The 17,978-nt window shown below is 51.7% G+C and overlaps 1 protein-coding gene across 3 annotated transcripts in view; it reads right to left on the bottom strand.

Moving 5' to 3' along the window:
- Nucleotides 1-17,978, bottom strand: part of Col5a1 (collagen type V alpha 1 chain) — a 155,746-nt gene that overhangs the window by 100,889 nt on the left and 36,879 nt on the right. For all 3 annotated transcript variants that reach the window (XM_057755689.1, XM_057755690.1, XM_057755691.1), the window contains exons 2-4: nt 16,649-16,816; nt 9,684-9,897; nt 8,334-8,496 (exon numbers count right to left, since the gene is read on the bottom strand). In XM_057755689.1, coding sequence (XP_057611672.1) covers nt 8,334-8,496; nt 9,684-9,897; nt 16,649-16,816 — 545 coding nt within the window. The remainder of the gene's footprint in view (nt 1-8,333; nt 8,497-9,683; nt 9,898-16,648; nt 16,817-17,978) is intronic.

Here is a 17,978-nt window from a genome sequence, read left to right as displayed (position 1 = left end):
CCATGCAGTCCGCCATGGGAACTGAAGGACAGGACTTGGCTAAGCCCCATCTGGAGCCCCCAAGTCAGAGCTCAGCCACTCTCACCATCCACAGCTTGATAGCAGTTTCTCCTTTTGTTTTATTGATTTTGTTGAGCACTACATTTTTCTCTGTTTCTCTCCCAACCTCTCCCCTCCCCTTCAACCCTCTCCCATGGTCTCCATATTGCCAATTTACTCAGGAGATCTTGCCTTTTTCTACTTCCCATGCAGAATAAATGTATGTATGTCTCTGTTAGGGTCCTCATTGTTGTCTAGGTTCTCTGGGATTGTGAATTGTAGGCTAGTTTTCTTTGCTTTATGTATAAAAGCCACTTATGAGTGAACACATAAGATATTTGTCTTTCTGGGTCTAGGTTACCTCATTCAATATGATGTTTTCTAGATCCATCCATTTACATGCAAATTTCAAGATGTCATTATTTTTTCTGCTGTGTAGTACTCCATTGTGTAGTTGTACCACATTTCCTTATCCATTCTTTGGTTGAGGGGCATTTAGGTTGTTTCCAGGTTCTGGCTGTGACAAACAATGCTGTCACACTGAACCTCATAGAAGAGAAAGTGGGAAGTACACTTGAACACATTGGCACAGGGAACCACTTCCTAAATATAACCCCAGTAGCACACACACTGAGAGAAACAATAAATGGGACCTCCTGAGACTGAAAAGCTTCTGTAAAGCAAAAGATAACAGTCAACAAGACAAAATGACAGCCTACAGAATGGGAAAAGATCTTCCCTAGCATCACATTGGACAGAGGTCTGATCTCCAAAATATACAAAGAACTCAAGAAATTGGACACCAAAAGAACACATAATCCAATTTAAAAAATGGAGTACAGACCTAAACCGAGAACTCTCAACAGAGGAATCTAAAATAGCTGAAAGACACTAAAGGAAATGTTCAACATCCTTAGTCATCAGAGAAATGCAAATCAAAACAACTGGGAGATTTCATCTTACACCTGTAAGAATGGCCAAGGTATAAAACACTGATGACAACTTATGCTCGAGAGGTTGTTGGGAAAAGGGAACATTTCTGCATTGCTGGTGGGAGTGCAAGCTGGTACAACCCTTCTGGATATCAGTATGGTGATTTCTCAGAAAATTAGGAAACAACTTTCCTCAAGACACAGCAATACCACTTTTGGGTATATATCCAAAGGCTGCTCAATCATACCACAAGAACATGTGCTCAACTATGTTCATAGCAGCATTGTTTGTCATAGCCAGAACCTGATAGAAGTTTCTAGGCTCTCACAAGTTCCTCAGCCATGTGCCCCTCCAGCGGCTCTGCTACCCTTACACGTGTCCCTGTCTGCCCTGGTCCCCACCCTCAGTGACTGTGTGCCTCGGTGAAATGAGGTTTAACTTCCTAGATCTCCTTAGCCACAATGCTCTCAGGGGACAAGATCAGAATGTCCGCTGCATGCCAGCCCAGCATGATGTCACTGGACAAGGCCTGACTTCCAACATAAGGTCGACCCTGTCTCCTGGGAGATGGCCGCTGCTCACAGTTTCCATGGAATAAACCTGACACCTTCGTGGGTCAGGCAAGTCCTATGATGGGTTGAATCTCTTACTCTGCTGCTCAGGGCCTCAGTACCGCGCCTTACTGGGTCTCCAGAAGCAGAGACCTCCCATCTGGTTGCTTGCCAGTCAACAATTTACTCGATGACTAACACTGTGTGGCCATCAGCCAGCCATGCACTGGCTGGTGCCAGCACCTGAGCCCAACACCAAACTCTTCCTAAACCTGATAGCGGTGGATCTGAAAGCCACTCAGGTGTGCCCAGTGCTTTGTACTGAGGTGTGCGTGCTCTGGTGGACCAGCAGAGGCCTTTTCCAGGATGCTTTAGAGATATGAGCTAAATGGATGCCCCAAAGCTATGTTGTAGCTCTGACCCTTCAACTCCGGAGTATGACCTGACTGAAAACGGGCCTTATGTGAATGGAGTCCAGCTGAGGGTCTTCAGGTGAGACCACCGGGTTTGGGGAAAGCCTTAGGAGGAAGTGTGACCTGCACACCTGACTGGGATGGACAGCTGAGAGCCTGGGTTTGAGGCTTCCTTTCTTGTAACTGAACCCAGGTCCTACCATTTAGCTCTAGAAGCTTCCATATTCCCATCTATAGGTCGGGGTGCAGGGGGCCTAGAGTAGCACAAGAGGGCTATGTGAACGTAGGTCTCAGTGCGGTCAGCATGAAGTCTCACGCAGCATGGCCAGCATGGCCACAGCCACAACTACACTGGGTAGCAACAGGGACTCCAGCCAGATCACAGGAACAGCTGGCCCAGACTGTCCCATCTGGACTGAAAATCATAATGGATGCAGCCTAGGGCACAGAGATGGTATCAGAGGGGCTTCTGGATAGGGATGTCACAGTTCTCTGCAACCAGAGTCAGAACCAGCCTTCCTTGGCTGTGCTCAGAGTGGGGAGAGCACCTCGTGCCTCACTGTGGTGCCTTTTGAGACGTGTGTGCCATTCAAATCAACAGAGATGACAATGTCGATAGCTGGACAGGGGCAGCTGCTCTCTGGGCCTCTGTAGCTTGTCCGCCGTCACTGGCAGACTCCCACAGGCTGGGACCAGCTCTCTGTGATGATTTCTCATGTCACTCCATTCCCCAGTGACACCAGTCCTTGTTCATTGGTTTGGCACCCCACTCAGCAATAGGCCTGAGCTGAATGCCTGGGACCACTGAAGTTCACTGGGAAGGCCCTTGGTGGATGGTGGGAGGAGGAAAAGCGGGAGAGGCTTTAGACTCGGAGCTGAAGCTGGGCCCTGATCTGGGGCCGCACTGGTAGCATCTCCCCACTCACACAGAAGATGGATGACTCTCAGACCGTTCTTGTCTGAGAAGGCCGGCCCCAGAGCTCCGTGGGCTGGCCGGCGAGGAAAGCGCCTCCTCAGCACAGCCCGTTCCTGTCTCAGACAGATTCCAGGAAAAAACACGTCAGTGGAAAAGCGGGGCTCCTGGAAACAGGGAAGCCAGGATTAGGTAAACACTTGGCCTTCTTCAAACGCTGAGGTGTGGTCGGGAGGGGGTAACCGCCAGCAACTGGGGTGCACAGTGAAAGCTGAGTTTACAGTCTGTTTGGTTTGTTGCCCCTTGAAACATTCAACAGCTTAAAAGTGCATTTGGCTCCTGGCCCAGAGTCTGCAGCCAGCCATTCCCCATATTCCGAAGCCTCAGTCTCCTCCATGGCCCTCCTTCAAGGCACACTTGAGGCCTTTCCACCTCAGGGCCCTAGAGTCAGCAGAGGGTACCCATCTCTGCCCTTCCCTCACGAACACTGGTCAGGCCCAAACCTGGCAGACAGCAGAACAAGAGTCGCCCCAAGTTCCAGGTTGAAATGGGAAACAGGATGATGGGAGTAGGAGGAGTCAAGAGTGATGGGCAGGTCATTAACCGTCATGCAAGACAGTCAATGCAATGAGCTTCCATCCTGGAAAGACGTTTGTTCTGGTTCTTTCTAGAAGGTTCCGAGCTTCACAGATCTGACAGGACCAGGGATTCTGGTAACTTTGGCTATCATAGGATCACAGGAGCCGGTGGCAGAGGTCGAGAGCGAGGCTACACGGCTGGGGAAGAGTCTTCCCTGGCTTCAGAAGTCCCCTTCTGCCATGTTGCGGAGGACGTTTGATAAAGTTGCTCAACTCTTGGTGCCAGCTTCGCAAGCTCGCAGATGGGAACAGAGCCCTCAGCTCCCAGCACCTCGCTGCTGCTCACAGTCTGGCTACAAAGACGGTTCGGCTAAGAGCAGCTCAATTCCACCATGCAGATAACACCTTCCCTGACAGCTGCACCCCTGCTTCCAATCCTCAAAGCTTACTCCTGGATGAGAAGAGAATGTTCGTCCTCATGGGGGAGGTCGGGGCAACCCCTACACACAAACATATTTTCAGAATCGTGGGCCTTGACCTGGCCAGCACCTCCTGCATCTCGCATTTCAGGGGCATTGCCAGGAAAGTGACAAAACTCAACGGCATATCCCTCAGGAAAAACCAGCATGGGCTTAGAGTTGACTGAGTGAGCAAGGGAGACCAGTGAGACCCTAGTGATCCCCCAGGACCCAGACGGCGTGAGGCCCGGTGACGAGAACATAGCCCATGTTTCACAGTGGGCTTCTGAGATAGCATGGCAAAGCTGGGGCCCCGGTGTCCCCACAGCAATAACTAGGACCAGGCTTACGACCATGTTCTGTCTATTCATTCTCTGTGGTCTCTCCGTTCAGACAGGGGCAAGGGGATGGGCCAAGAGGCTCTGTTCCCTCCTTACCTCTGAGCGGAAGTCAAAACACTTACTCACTAGATGACTCTGAAAAACCCAGAGGTGGGACAGCCTCTATCTTTGCCTTTATGGAGAAAGCAGTTACTGCCACCGTCAACAGACCAGGAGGGCCACAGCTCTGACAACCAGAGGGCCCGAGTTCAGCATGGTTCCCCAAAGTCCCTGAGCAGGCCCTTCACACAGTCCTCAATGCATGGCAGAATTGGTGGCCCGGTTGCAACCATTTTACAGATGTGAATGCTGAGTTCCAAGTCCTCAACCAGGAAGACCACCTGAAGGCCACCCAGGAAGAGCTGATATCTGCATTCTGTATTCCTTCACTTCCTCTCTGAGTGGCTTATCACAGTCTCCCTCGAACATCAGCGAAACCCCAAGATTCAGATCCAACTAGTGAGGCAAAGGGCTTGTGCCCAAGGGAGCCAGCAGCTGCCAGAGACTGCCTACCAAGGCCACTACAGCTGGGCTCAACATGTATACGCCAGGGAGCTGAAGAAGACACTGTCGCAGAAGCCTCTACCTAGGCCCTGGGAGTCTCCTCCATGACCGTCTCCTTCAGAGTGTCTTCACGATGCGCAAACATCTCTGTGGGGCCATGATCACCCCAGCTTTTCCGAGGCCCGCTGGAAGCCATGTGGAGTTCAGCAAATCCGCCTGGCAGAGGTGCTGAGCGGGAGCCCTGCAAGCCTGTGCCAGCAGCAGCCTGGCCTCGGCCTCAGCGCCAGCACCCTCCCACTCCCAAATCTAGAGGGCTATGGAACAAACTGGCCTTCAACACGCATAAGAATCTTGTGGGAAGAAATGGCCGTGGAAGATTTCCAACAAGAACCTTCTAGAGAAGTCAGACCGTGAAAATGAGCAAAAAGCAAGCACTATTATTTGAAACCTAGAAAGCAAAGAGTTAAATTACTTCTATTTCAAAAGGGATAAAAATCCCGTCTCAGTTGCGAGGAGACACAGAGAAGCTGAGGCTGCCCCCACCCCCGTCATTACACCCGTAAGAAGCAAAGAGGAGGAAAAGTCCCCATTGGCCACCCTCTGCCTTGCTGCCCTAGCTGGTCTTCATTAAGGAAGACAGGTCCAATTTCCCGCCGTGAGCACAGCTAACAGCCAGGAAACCCTGGGGCTGGGAAAACACAGCCCTCAGACCATTAACAACTTGTGGTCAACAAAAATCCCTGGCTTCTGGCAGCCTCTCTCCTTCAAATCAAATTCCACGGCAGGAGCAAACAGCTCACCAGAAATGCGGGGCAGTGAGAGCATTACAACCTGCTATTCGTCGGTTGCAGGGTGACACCCACCCTGTGAGTGGCAAGAGAAAGACAAAGGCAAAGCTGAACTCTGCCGCCTGTATCCAAATGGGTTTGCAAACTGGGACCTGTCTTCGTGACAGAGTGCTTGCTGTGGACCACGCGTGTGTATACATTTCGTGGATTGATTCCTGCACATCGCACAGGGGCACACACACACACATTCATATACATGCACGCAAACATATGATTATCGTCCCCATTTTGCAGATGGGAAAACTGAGCCTCAGGTATGGCGAAAACCCAGCCAAGACCTCTGAGCTGGGTCTAGTTCCCTGAGCTTCGGTGGCACCTTCCCACGCATTCTGGAGAACAGTACTGGCTGCTCCATGACAGGATTTGTTTGGGGATCCTTTTAAGATGGTGCAAGGCTTAAAAGATAGCTCAGTCAATAAAATGCTCGTCACACAAGCGTGAGGACCTGAGAGTGAAGCCCCAGAACTGAGCATTGGTGGTGCATGCCTGCCACAGTGGATCTGGGGAAGCAGAAGCTGTAGAACTCACGGAGCTTCGTGACCAGACAGTCCTGCTAACCCGGTGAGCTCTAGGCTCAGTGAGAGACTTTGTGTCAAAAACCAAGGTGGAAAGTGTCAGAGAAAGACATTTGACATTGACTGTTGGCCTTCATGCACACACATGTGCATGTGCAAATGCACACACGCATGAACATGAACACATGTATATGCATAAGTCACATACACACAGAGACACACACACAGACACACACACATGTGCGCACACACACATACACACACATGTGTACACACACTTTTTTTTATAAGATGTAAAACTTTTTCCAGAAACTTGATGATAAAAGGCACGCTGGCACACCCTGCAGAATGGCGAGTGTTTGGCACAGTCTGACTCCACCAGTGCACAGAGGACTCAGACCTGATGTTTTGCTCAGCCCTGGGAAGCCCTTACATGCCTGCCTTCAAGAATTTGGTCACCAGAGACTGGACAGCAGGAGCCACCCTGGCCCCACTGGCTAAGAGTTCTCTCTCCGGCTCCTCAGGTGCCCCTCTTATTCACACTCTCCAGAGTAGCCCTGGCATTTGCCAGAATCTCAGGTTTTGCCCAGATCCTCCCACGGGATCATCTATGAAATCAGTGCTTGACCCCTAGGCCAGCCGTCAGTCTCAGCTCCCCAGAAGAGGCCAGCAGCCACCTCTGTCTAGCTGAGGATACTCAGCCACCCTCCAGTTCATCCCGGATTCCTGGGCAAGTCTGGTCAGAAGCCTGCAGTGAGAGCAGATCCATGGTTTAGAGGACTTGGCACTGTCTGCACACCCCATGTGCCCATCCCACCTGGCAGAAGCCCCGGGCTACAGTATCCTAGAAATCAGAAGGCAGCTGAGTGTAACAGACACAACCACGCCCTGCTCCCATCTTCTCCTGGAGGGCCACCCTGTTCCCCCAGCAGGCAGCTGGCTGTTCTAGAATCTCCTTAACTCTTCGCTGCTGCCCGTCTTCACCCTAGCAGACTCCGGCCTAACCTCCGCAGTGAGTGGAACTCACACTCATCGGGCACTCCTTACCACGACTCCACCATGAGCCATTTTTCTCACAGACCCATGTGGCAGTCACATTGCAATTCTACGTCGGGCCACAAGCTACATACAGGCACAGCGCTTAGGGTCAAGTTGACATTGCATCCAGCTTGCTGGGCCCTGAGCGTCTGAGGGGACATGGCTCTAGAACTCATGCAGCTGTGAGGCCATTGGCACGCCTCAGCCAGACACAGTGGCAAATTCAGTGAGTAATGACATTCACATGGTATTTGGGAATCTAGGAGGGCACTGCCCCATTCTGTCCTGCCAAGATAACCCTCAGAGACCATTTTCCAGGTGATTATCAAACTTCTTCAGCCAGGGAGCCCTGTACCACCAAACTTTGCACAAACTCCAGATATGTCAAAGAAGAGGAACCACACCAAGCGTCCTAGCCCAAGGGCTCTGCCTCCAGATACACGTGGGACACAGACTTCAGAGATGGCACCAGGTCCTGTCTCAGTTCACCCGGTTTCCAGCACCCTCTGGGACCACCAGACACCTGCACAGGGACTCAACCTTCTTCCTGAAGCAAAACAATTCCCAACATCCTCCCATGCTAGACATGAATCCAGAGGACTCTGCGGACTGGAGCACAGGCCCCAGGCCCTGCTCTACTGGGCTTCCTCCTCCTGCCTCTTGGGTGTTTTCCAGGGAAGCAGACTCTGGACCACGCTGGAACACCACTGACTTAGCATACACACACACACACACACACACACACACACACACACACACACACACATTGAATCAGCTGCACCTCCTGACAGTCCCATTATGTGGTTTAGTTCTGCCCTGAAAGTCCACTCAAAAGTTGTCAGCAGGATCCTTGCCCATCACAAAGTGCCAGTCAGAGCAGGCTTGTGTGTCCTGTGTCTACCCCAGCCTGGCACCCAGGAGACAACCCAGGACTGGTTGCTTGGGAAAGGGCAGTCATTACCATCCCTGCATGATTCCCACATGCAGCCAGTCTGGCCTCTCCACTCACAGGCCACAGCATTCTGTGGGAAGCCATAGAGTCAAACTGGTCCCTAACCGAGGAGATGGGTCTCCCACGGTAGTCACAGCATCCCCATAGGAGGGGCCACGGCTTGCCCACAAGTGTCCCAAGTGGCATGGGGGAATGCCTATCTCATGCCTACCTCGAATATTTCATCATCCAGAATCCGAGAGCCAAACATGATGATGCCGTTGACGTCTATTATGGGGTGGTCGCTGCGGTTGAGGAACTTCACAATCTTCTTCTTACAGTCAAGGATCAAGGTGACATTTTTCCTGTAGACACTGATAGCAATTCGGTGCCACCTGCAAAGGAACAGAAGGGAAAGGGGTACATACTGCAGAAGGCCAAGGTGTAGCCTTGTGGCAGTATCCTGCCAATGCACCCAGGGCCATGCGCTGCAGAGCCTCTGAGTGGCAAATCTGGACACAAGTCTGGGCAGTATCCCATGAGAATTTCACTGTTATTTAGAGACTCTCTAAGAGTCCAGAAGGGATCACATCCATTGGTTTCAGAACTATTTTTCTTGAAGGCTACAGCAGGCTTCTTTTCCCATCATGACTATAGAGTGTCGGTAGGCAACAAGAAATTAGTGCTTATAAACCAGAGAGCCCTTGTCCTAGCTCAGTTGTCTCTGTTAGGAACTTCCCCGAGCTTTGACTGCGACTGAGAAGGTTCTTTTGGGTTTCTAAAAGTTCTGCTTTGTGAAGTCTTGACATGGGTCCTGGTTACTTCCAGTGAAGCAGGCTAGACTCAGGGAGGAGCACCTGCAATGCAGGCACTTCTTGGGGACAGATGTAAAATCCAAGAAACCTTCTCTCTAGTCCACCCAGACCCTCAGAAACAGGCTTCTCATCCCTAAGATGCAAACCCCGGGAGCTCCTGGGGTGCCTATGGAAGGTATGAGCTTGAGGGCTCAGGGTTGGGTGCACCCATAGGAAGGAGTCATGGGGGGGGGCTGCAGTCATAGCAACATTATCATGAGAGCTCCAGTCTGTATACAGGGTATGACCCCCATGGCAACTGTGTGTGTGTGTGGGGGGGGGTAATAGGTAGACACAGAATCTTGCCAGAAAACTCAGGAGTCATTTGGGTGATCACCAGCATCTAGCGTGTTCCCTGCAGAATACTGGGGATAGGCCTTTGTTCTCCTTCATTCACACAGAGAATGTGTCAGATCAAGAAAGGATAGGTCCCTTTGGGAACAGGCAGGCATGGCCACATAATCTCCTCTGTCCCTTTTGATGTAGGGCCAGGCTAGGACACACTCAGTGCATTCTACAGGAAAACAGGGCTAGGGAACAACAAAGATCCCCTGGGGTTTTAAAAAGAGAAGAAACTGAGCCCTGGGAAACCCAGGCCTTGGGACTGCAGGTCCAGGGGTCCATTCTCCTGGTACCCTGCCAATGGGCATCATTGGCATACCTGGCTAGCTGCTGCCCCATGCTGCCAAGCCAGCAGCTCCCACTCCCTCCCTCGACAGGATACTTACTTGCCATCTGACAAGTTGATGCCAGGGAAGAGTGGATACTCCTCAGGCCCGGGCTTCCCTGTGTGGTCCTCATAGAGGAAGACGGGAGAGCGGCCCAGCTCCAGCCCCACCTGCTGGATGCCCTGCTCATTGTAAACAGAGACCAGGAAGGCCTGGCTGCCTTTCTTGGCTTTCACGGTTGTCAGGATGGAGAAGTCCTCCGGAAAATCAGACTCTGGAACAGAGGACAGGGTGAGAAGGAAACAGGAGAACCTCAACCCTGGCCAACCACGGCGAGCAGCAAATAGGCCAGCTTAGAGAGCCGGCAAACCCAGCCGCGTGTGGTACCACTCTGCAGCTCACCTGCCTGAAGTCAAGCTTCCACGGCCTCCTCTACCACTGGGGGTCAAGCTGCCAATTCAAGGCATACTTAAAAACGCAAGCTTCTCCAGCCAACCCCAGTGGCCCTTCCAGCGAGGAGCCCACAGCTCACTCTCTGGACTCCATCCTACACCCCCACACATCTGGTTAAGAATCTTACTCAGGACCCACTGGACTGAGAGCTGCCCTCGACAGAGGAAGCTTCTGAAGCATCTTTGTGTCTCCCACGGCATGGAAGCCTGGGCATAGTGTGTTCCATTCAGTGTCAGTCACAGGGGATCTGAGGAGAGGAGGAGAAGAAGGTGGGAGACCATGGGCTTGGAGCAATTCTAGACTCACACTTTCTGAGATTTCCTTGTCAACATGCAAATCAAAGAAAAGGTAAAAATAAATTTTAAAATACTCTAAATTTAATTTTTTAAGAAAAACAAATATCTATTAATGTTGAACAGGAGGGCCTGCCCCCTTCAATACAGTAAGCCTCTCTGCTGGCCCTACGGGTACCTGAATCCACTCCTGATACCACCCTTGACTGAAGCTAGGTGAGACCTTGGCTGCCACCTCCCCATAGATCCTTATGTAGGCATCAACTATCCTCCTGTGTTAGAAGTTGTGCCACCAACAGCCTGGAGCTGATGGGGTGTGAGCAATACAGATAACCAATGGGAGGGAAGTAATCCAGAAACAATGTTTCCTTCCCGGACCCATGGAGAGTGTACCTTATAGATCCTTCAGAGGGCAACACCCAGCAAGGAGTCAACAGGAACAGATTGATGGAAACAGGTGCACTATCCTCTCTGTAAAGGACTGGGAGTCTGAGGTACGGGCTGGGATAGGACAGGAGTGTCTGGCTATCCCCACTCTTCCTTTAGAGTTGGAACAAGGTCAACTATTTGACCCGGAAGTCTACTAGACACTGCTGTAGCCAGGTTAGGGTGTGCCGGTCCCATGCAAAGTTATCCAAGGGCGCCCTCTGCTGACAGAACTGCATGCTGTAGGTACTATCCTAAGGGGAAAGTAAGACGTCCTAGGACCTGGAGTACTGGGGGCACTTGACTGCGGTTCCTTCCCACTTCCAATGTAGACACAGGGATCGAGGCAGTGGAAGAACCCTCCCAGGGGTCACGACGTCTCTCACTAAGGGGCCCTCAGACTCTGACTTAGAACATGCAACTCTGGCATACCCAGTGCCCAAGTCAGGTACCTCTGTAAAGAGGCTGGGTGTGCAGGGACCCGTTGGTGTGCTAAGCAGCATGACCAGCTCTGCTGGGGTCAGGATGGCAATGTCAGGCTGCTCTGATAACCGATAATGATGGTTGTGCGGCTACTTAAGAAAAAAGACTCCCGCTTAGCCTTGCTTCAACTTCCAGCCAGGAAGTTGCATAGAACACGACAAGTGAGCCCTCAGCACTGCCTTGCTGCCCTGGGCATCACACTGAAATCTCCGCTATTCAGGGATGTGAAGGAAGACAGAGGTCTCAGCCTTAGCCGGTGCTGGTGGACAGCGAGGACTGGGATGCATGCCCGGTGGAAGGCCCTCCAGCTGAGGAGCAGTTAGCCATGCTGCTGGCAGGCACTTGTAGGAAGTGGGCACCAGAGTGGTCCCTATAGCAGCCTGGAGGCCAATGTCTGCATCCATGCTGGACCGTGCAGTCATCATCCTGCCTCTGTGCCCCACCCTGACTCTGTCCCTTGCAGTTCTGACTGGAAGAATAAGAAGAGTGGGGCATGAGAGAGTCCTTCTCTGTCGTGATCTACGGCTGAGGACAGCCGACCTGTCTCTCTCAGCTCATTAAAATGCCCTTTCTCAATGTTTAAAATTGCTATGGTAACAAATTTTCTCGGCTCAGACAAAACTTGAAAAAGATAAATTATGTTGAACATTAATCTCTCTCCTGGCAAAATAACAATGGATTTATAGTCACTTTAAGACGGTCCCTTCTCAGCTGTGACAGGAGCCGGATGCTGACGCCGTACTCCAAGCTTCCGGGCAGTCTGGGAGCAGTGCACCTGCTGTCTGGTGCTTCCTAATTCATCTGGCTCAGAAAAGCCACCACTGAGAGGTGAGCAGGGCGGAGGACCAGCCGCTGTCCACATGGTACACACTCTCTCCTTCCACTGACACCCAGAGATTCCTGGACTCCTGTCATGTCAGGAATACAGCGGGAGGCTAGTACGTGCAGCTGCCCCAGAAGGGCCTCAGCCCAAGTCAACCGCTATCGGCAGGCTGATGGATCACTTACCTTGGTGAGGTAATCAATAGTTATAGCAACTCCCCTAACAGGGGCCAGGCTCCAGGGAGAAATCAAGAAACAAACATGGTTCTCACTCCCAGGAAGTAATATTTCCATAAGGGACAAGAGCAATACATGACCTATTTGGGATACCCGCCAATGTGCATCGGCCTGGAGTAGGGTGATGAAAGAGATAAGGGGCAGGACATCGCTGCAGGGTGTGGAGGACTTTAGGCAGACAGGGAGCCTGCGAGGCATTTCGGTGACCCCTGATCAGAGGGATTCTCACTGGCTTCCCTCCACCTTTCCGCGGAACTGTCCAATGACTCTGGACAAGATAATGGGTCTGGAGAACGCTGTCATCTGTCACTTAATGCAGGATGGGGTTATTCTGGGGTCACCCAGTCTGGCCCCTAGGCCCCCAAGTGAGGACAAGGCACCTGAAGCTGGCCTATCACCATGAGATGCCTGGGACGTAAGCGGGAGTGAGGGAGGAGTGCCTCCAACACCAAGTAGGTGTCAAAGGTGGGCCATCTGCCTGAGGGGACCCTCACACCCCCAGTACAGAGTGTGTGAGAGATAGGGCTCCTTTCAACAAGGGACTCTACATCCTACTGAATAGGGGTGCAAGGGACATGATATCCCTAAACTGGAGGATTCCATATGCCACTCTATGTGGGGACAAGAGGCAGGCCATTCCTTAACCAAGGAACATCGCATATTGATGGGGTATAAGGCAAAGGTTATCCTGTATGAGGGAGGAAGGGGAAGCCATTGCTGAACTAAGAGCTCTCACATCTTACTGTATAGGAAATGGGGTGAAGTCACCCTCACCCAGGGAATCCCACATGCTGCTATATGTGTGGGTTGGCCACAGCCTCTCAGAGAGCACACAGTTCCATTCACTGACAGAATTCAGTACCTCTGGCCTGGTGCTCTATTCTCTCTCTGTCCTAGGTCCTTAAGTAACACGGGGCCTCTCAGGCAGCCAGCACCCTGCCCTCTACCTATGACCACAGTCCAGGGCCAGTATTCTAAGAAGTGCTTCATCCTGTGGGCAACAGAGGACTGGCTAGACCCAGGGCCTGTACCAGCGACAGTGGGCGGAAGCAATAAGGACAGCAGGCTGCTCTGCTGAGCGGGTGCTACTTGTAGAGTCTGGAGCCTGCTGATGACTTAGGATTCTGGAGTAAAGATAGAACCCTGGCGCCGGGCAGTGGTGGCGCACGCCTTTAATCCCAGTACTCGTGAGGCAGAGGCAGGCGGATCTCTGTGAGTTCAAGGCCAGCCTGGTCCACAGTGCTAGTTCCAGGACAGGCTCCAAAGACAGAGAAACCCTGTCTTGAAAAAAACCAAAAAAAAAAAAAAAATAGAGCCCCAGCAAGGGGTGATGAGGAGAAGGCCTCCAAGCTAATCTCTGCTGCCTAGAGTCAGCACAAGAATGGTAGGAACTGTACTTCTACACCCAAGGTGAGACCAGGGGACCTTCCATAGTGTGACTTAGGAGAACATTACAAGGAGCTGGTGCTGGATGGGTAGACACAGGGACAATAAAGCTTGGTTGTATATAGAGAGGATCCATGGCCACCTTCATGCAGGACCTGTTAGTTTCTCTTTGATGTAATACTTGTCCCATGGGAGCGAATGGTTAGACCCTACTCCATGGTCAAGCATGCCCAGTCATCTAGAGAACCAGACTGCACAGGCTATGAATGGGAAATCAATCAGGCCACTAGCGTAAGACTATCGTGGAGTTCAGGCTAACCATGGGCTTCACAGGGCACTAAGACAATCACAGACGTGGATTCATGCTCTGCTCAATCCAGCCTTGCTGCGGGTGCCTGGAGCCCTTAGGCCCCCTAGTGTAGCTCCTGTGACAGCCAGACTCCCCACCCTGGTGCAACCAAGCTGCCCCTGTGCTCCAGAAGGAGGCACAGAGCAGCACACAGCCAGCCATTCTCGTTCTTACCTAGGCTGCGGCAAGGACTGGCGTGTGACCACAGGAATCCTATGGAAGCCATCCCACTAGGTCTGACCTGTTTCCCGAGCACTTGCCAATCAGAAAGCCTGCAGTACCTCCCAGGAGTTTCTGGGATTAACTACCAGCTTTGAGGCATGCACTCTCATACATCAGATGGTATACAATGCTGTCCGCTGAACAGCTTTCCCAGACTGACCTCAGGAGATGACGCCACAGAAATCCCTCTACAGGCACTCTGAAGCCACCGACACTCACTGCATGGCCAGTCCACCCCACACCCTAATCACAGCAACCCTGAGTATCTACTCAAGTTACTAATTTGAGGACAGGAGAAAAGAAAAACAAAAACTTCCCAGGGGGCTGGGGCTGGGACTCAGATGACAAAGTGGCTTCCTAGCTCACGTGGAATCCTGGGCTCGATCACCAGCATCACATAAACCTCATACTGATGCGTGCCTGAAATCTTGGGGTTAGAAAGGTAGACGCAAGAGGATCATAAGTTCAAGGTCAACCTTGGCTGTAAAGCAAAATTTGAGACAAGCCTAGAATACCTGGCATCCTGCCAATAAATGAATAAGCAAATAGATCCCAAGGGGTCCGGTGGTAAAGGTCTGTGATCCCCACACTGGGGAGTCTAAGGCAAGAGGAAAAGCGCTCAGGACAGGCTGATGCCAGGCACAGTGCCACGTGCCTGTAATCCCGGCACTTGAGAGGTGAAGACAGGAAGATTGGGAGTTCAAGGTCTCCTTAGCTGCTTGACAAATTCAAGGCCAGCCTGAGCCTACATGAGATTCTGTCTCAAAAACAAAAGAGCAAAAACAAACTAATCAACAATCACAAAAATATCCCCTATCATCTAGATGAAGAATCCACTCAATTTCCTGGGCTCAGTGACCTCATCCCTCAAGAGTTCTACCGTAAACTGACCCGGGGGAGAAAATGACAGACAGGAATTGTAGCGGCCTGTTTTGCTAGCGCTCTTGCCTTGGGCGACAGTGGTGAGAGAAATTGTTATCTGCAGGCTGTCTAAAGGTCCCTGGACTGGGGACAATCACATTAATCATGTCCACAGCAGCAGCATGCCCTGCTGTCCTCGGCCAGCCCCTTCCAGCCCTTCCATGTCTCCAACTCAGGAATTCTAACTCTTGGGCCCCAAGGCAGAAAAAGTACAACTCTCTGGAAAAAAGATGAGACTGGGGGTTCTCAAGGTTAACTTCCCCCAAAATATATGCTCTCTTTAAAAAGAAGGCACAGTATCCCTGCAGCTAAGGTCATGTGGGACATCTATGCTCATAGATAACGTATGCATTCTCTAACCTGGGCATCTGCGACCCAGGTTGGTTTTGCACCAAAGTCATGCTCCTTGGAGACGCCAGGCTGCTTCCCCTGGTGTTGCAAGGGATGTGCCTGGTGTATGACACCCATCCATCCAAAATGACACCTCTGGTCAAAGCACCCAGCTTCTCCCGCAGATACAAACTTTTAAAAATCACAATGATATCAGAGAGATCCTGGGAGGTTTGGGACAAACCCAGACAATAGAAGGCCAGAGGCAGTGACAACACAGCCAGCAAGAGCATCCTTCAGGGATACAATGGACACATGAGGTTCACCAGGACAGCACAGCTTGTGAAAACTGCCCGATTCTGGTCCAGTGTTGGGGGATCATGTCCAGACCACCAAAAGATTGAGCATAGACTTCTAATGGCAGAAGGGGAGTGTCTTTTACCTGGCTCACCTTTTACTTGGGTCAGCAGAGTTGGGGCTCCTCAGGTTGAGCCAGCAGGCCCTCCTGAGGCAGGGAAAGAGGAGTCTATCACCTGCCCATCACAGAATAATCCCAGAGCATTTAATCAATGCCAGTGGGTGTGGAGGATAGGAGCTAACTACCCAAGAGGGTGGATAATCTGGATGCATACCTCCAGACAAAGTGGCTCCCTACGGATGCATAATTAAAACCAGAGGTCTGGCACCTGGCAGCAGATTCTCATTAAGAATCTCTCACGCTAGCTGCCAGCCAGGATGTTGGGTTTGGGTATCTTTATGTCACTGGCCCCAATTAGGCTTGTGTTCCCCACTGCAAGTACTTCCTTTCCCATGACCTGAGATCTCTCTTGGCCTCACCCCTGGAGGGGCATCCATTTCCTTTCTGCCCTTTGTCTTTGTGGTCCATCGTTGGTGGAAACACGCCTGCTTGGAGCCCTCAAGGCAAAGGCTAGGCTTGCACACACACGAGGGGTGGGTGGGTGGTAGGTTTCACTATAATGAGGAGGACTCCCAGGAAGCACACCCGGGGTTCTGCTGCAACCGCTCACTCCTGCTTCCTCGTTGCCCCCTGGAGTCCCCGGCATTCCCTCCACCACCCTGAAGAGGAATGGGGTGCTGCTTACCAGGGTATAGCTGCTTGGTGGGCATGCTGAGTTGGGCATCTTTAGAGACTCGGTAGGCGACATCTGGCCCTTTGGAAGATCGACGAGTGGCACAGAAACCTGTGGTTTTCGTTACCCCTGAGGGCAAATTGTGAAAATCTAGCATCTCCAGAAGATCTGTTGGCTGAGCTGCAAAGACAGAGACACTGTGTCAGCCCCGGGTGGACACGACCGAGGGGCACCCCCGGAAGAGAAAGACGGTCTTAGACAACTGAAGCCAGACCTCTCCCCTCCCCTCCCCCCCAACAAAATCTGGTACCCAGGAGAGGTTAGCAGCCTGCTCGGGACCAAGAGGGACACTTCTTAGAAATGGGCTTATCTCCGTTCCTGCAATCAAATGCCAGGGTCATTCCTACAAACCAGCTGTGTACTTCTGCAATTCAGCCACCAGGCACTGCCTACACACCCAGACAGCCCGGACCTTTCTTGCTTTACAACCTGCAGGGACTTCTTACTCCGAACCCTCAACTGGCCTGAATCACACGAGCTCCACTTGTCTCTCCACTGCCACTGGTGTCATTTTGTCCTCCGTGTCCTGACAACGGTTTACAGAAAATACCCAAATTCTACCTGCCTTCAAAAGACCTCAGCCTGAATACCCAGGACAGGAGAATGCTTGCGGGGACCTCAGACCCCTTTAGGAAAGCATCTGACTCTCCATCCTTTGCGAGCCACTCAGAAAAAGGCAGACTTGACCCTCTGACCTCTGAAATACAGGTGCCTCCTCGAGATCTCAACAGTCACCCCTGATTGGCTTTAACCGTCAGCTTGACCTTGTAAGAGTGTTTCGTCGAGGAACTGTTTATATTGGGTTGGCCTGTGGGCATCACTATGGGGGATTAATTTAAATTAACTGATGTTGGAAGACCCAGCCCACTGTGGCATGGGGTCCTGAAGTGTAAGAGTGAAGAAATCAAGCGGAATATAAACACGCAGGTGAGCTGGGGCGTCCCTTCCTCTCTGCTCTTCACTGTGGGTGAGATGCTGAGCAACGGTTGAAGACCCCGCCTTGACCTCCTCACAATGATGGACTGTAACCTGGAATTCTAAACGGAAAGAAATTCCTTCCTCCCCTGAGCCTCTTCTTGTCAGGTTATTTTGTTTCAGTGACAGAAATGAAGCTGGGACATCCCCAAACACAAACCACGCCCCTCTGTCAGAGCCACCTTTCCTCACATCAAGAGGCCTTTGAGGCTACGCATGCCTGCCCCGGACTACTTGGTTTCCTGTTTATCTATGCTCAGTCTGAGTTACAACAAATAGGAAGCTCTTGGCTATCCAGCGGAGAACA

Source organism: Chionomys nivalis, chromosome 22 (genome assembly GCF_950005125.1).
Source record: "Chionomys nivalis chromosome 22, mChiNiv1.1, whole genome shotgun sequence".
NCBI lineage: Eukaryota > Metazoa > Chordata > Mammalia > Rodentia > Cricetidae > Chionomys > Chionomys nivalis.
This window is presented reverse-complemented; position numbering and strand designations above follow the sequence as displayed.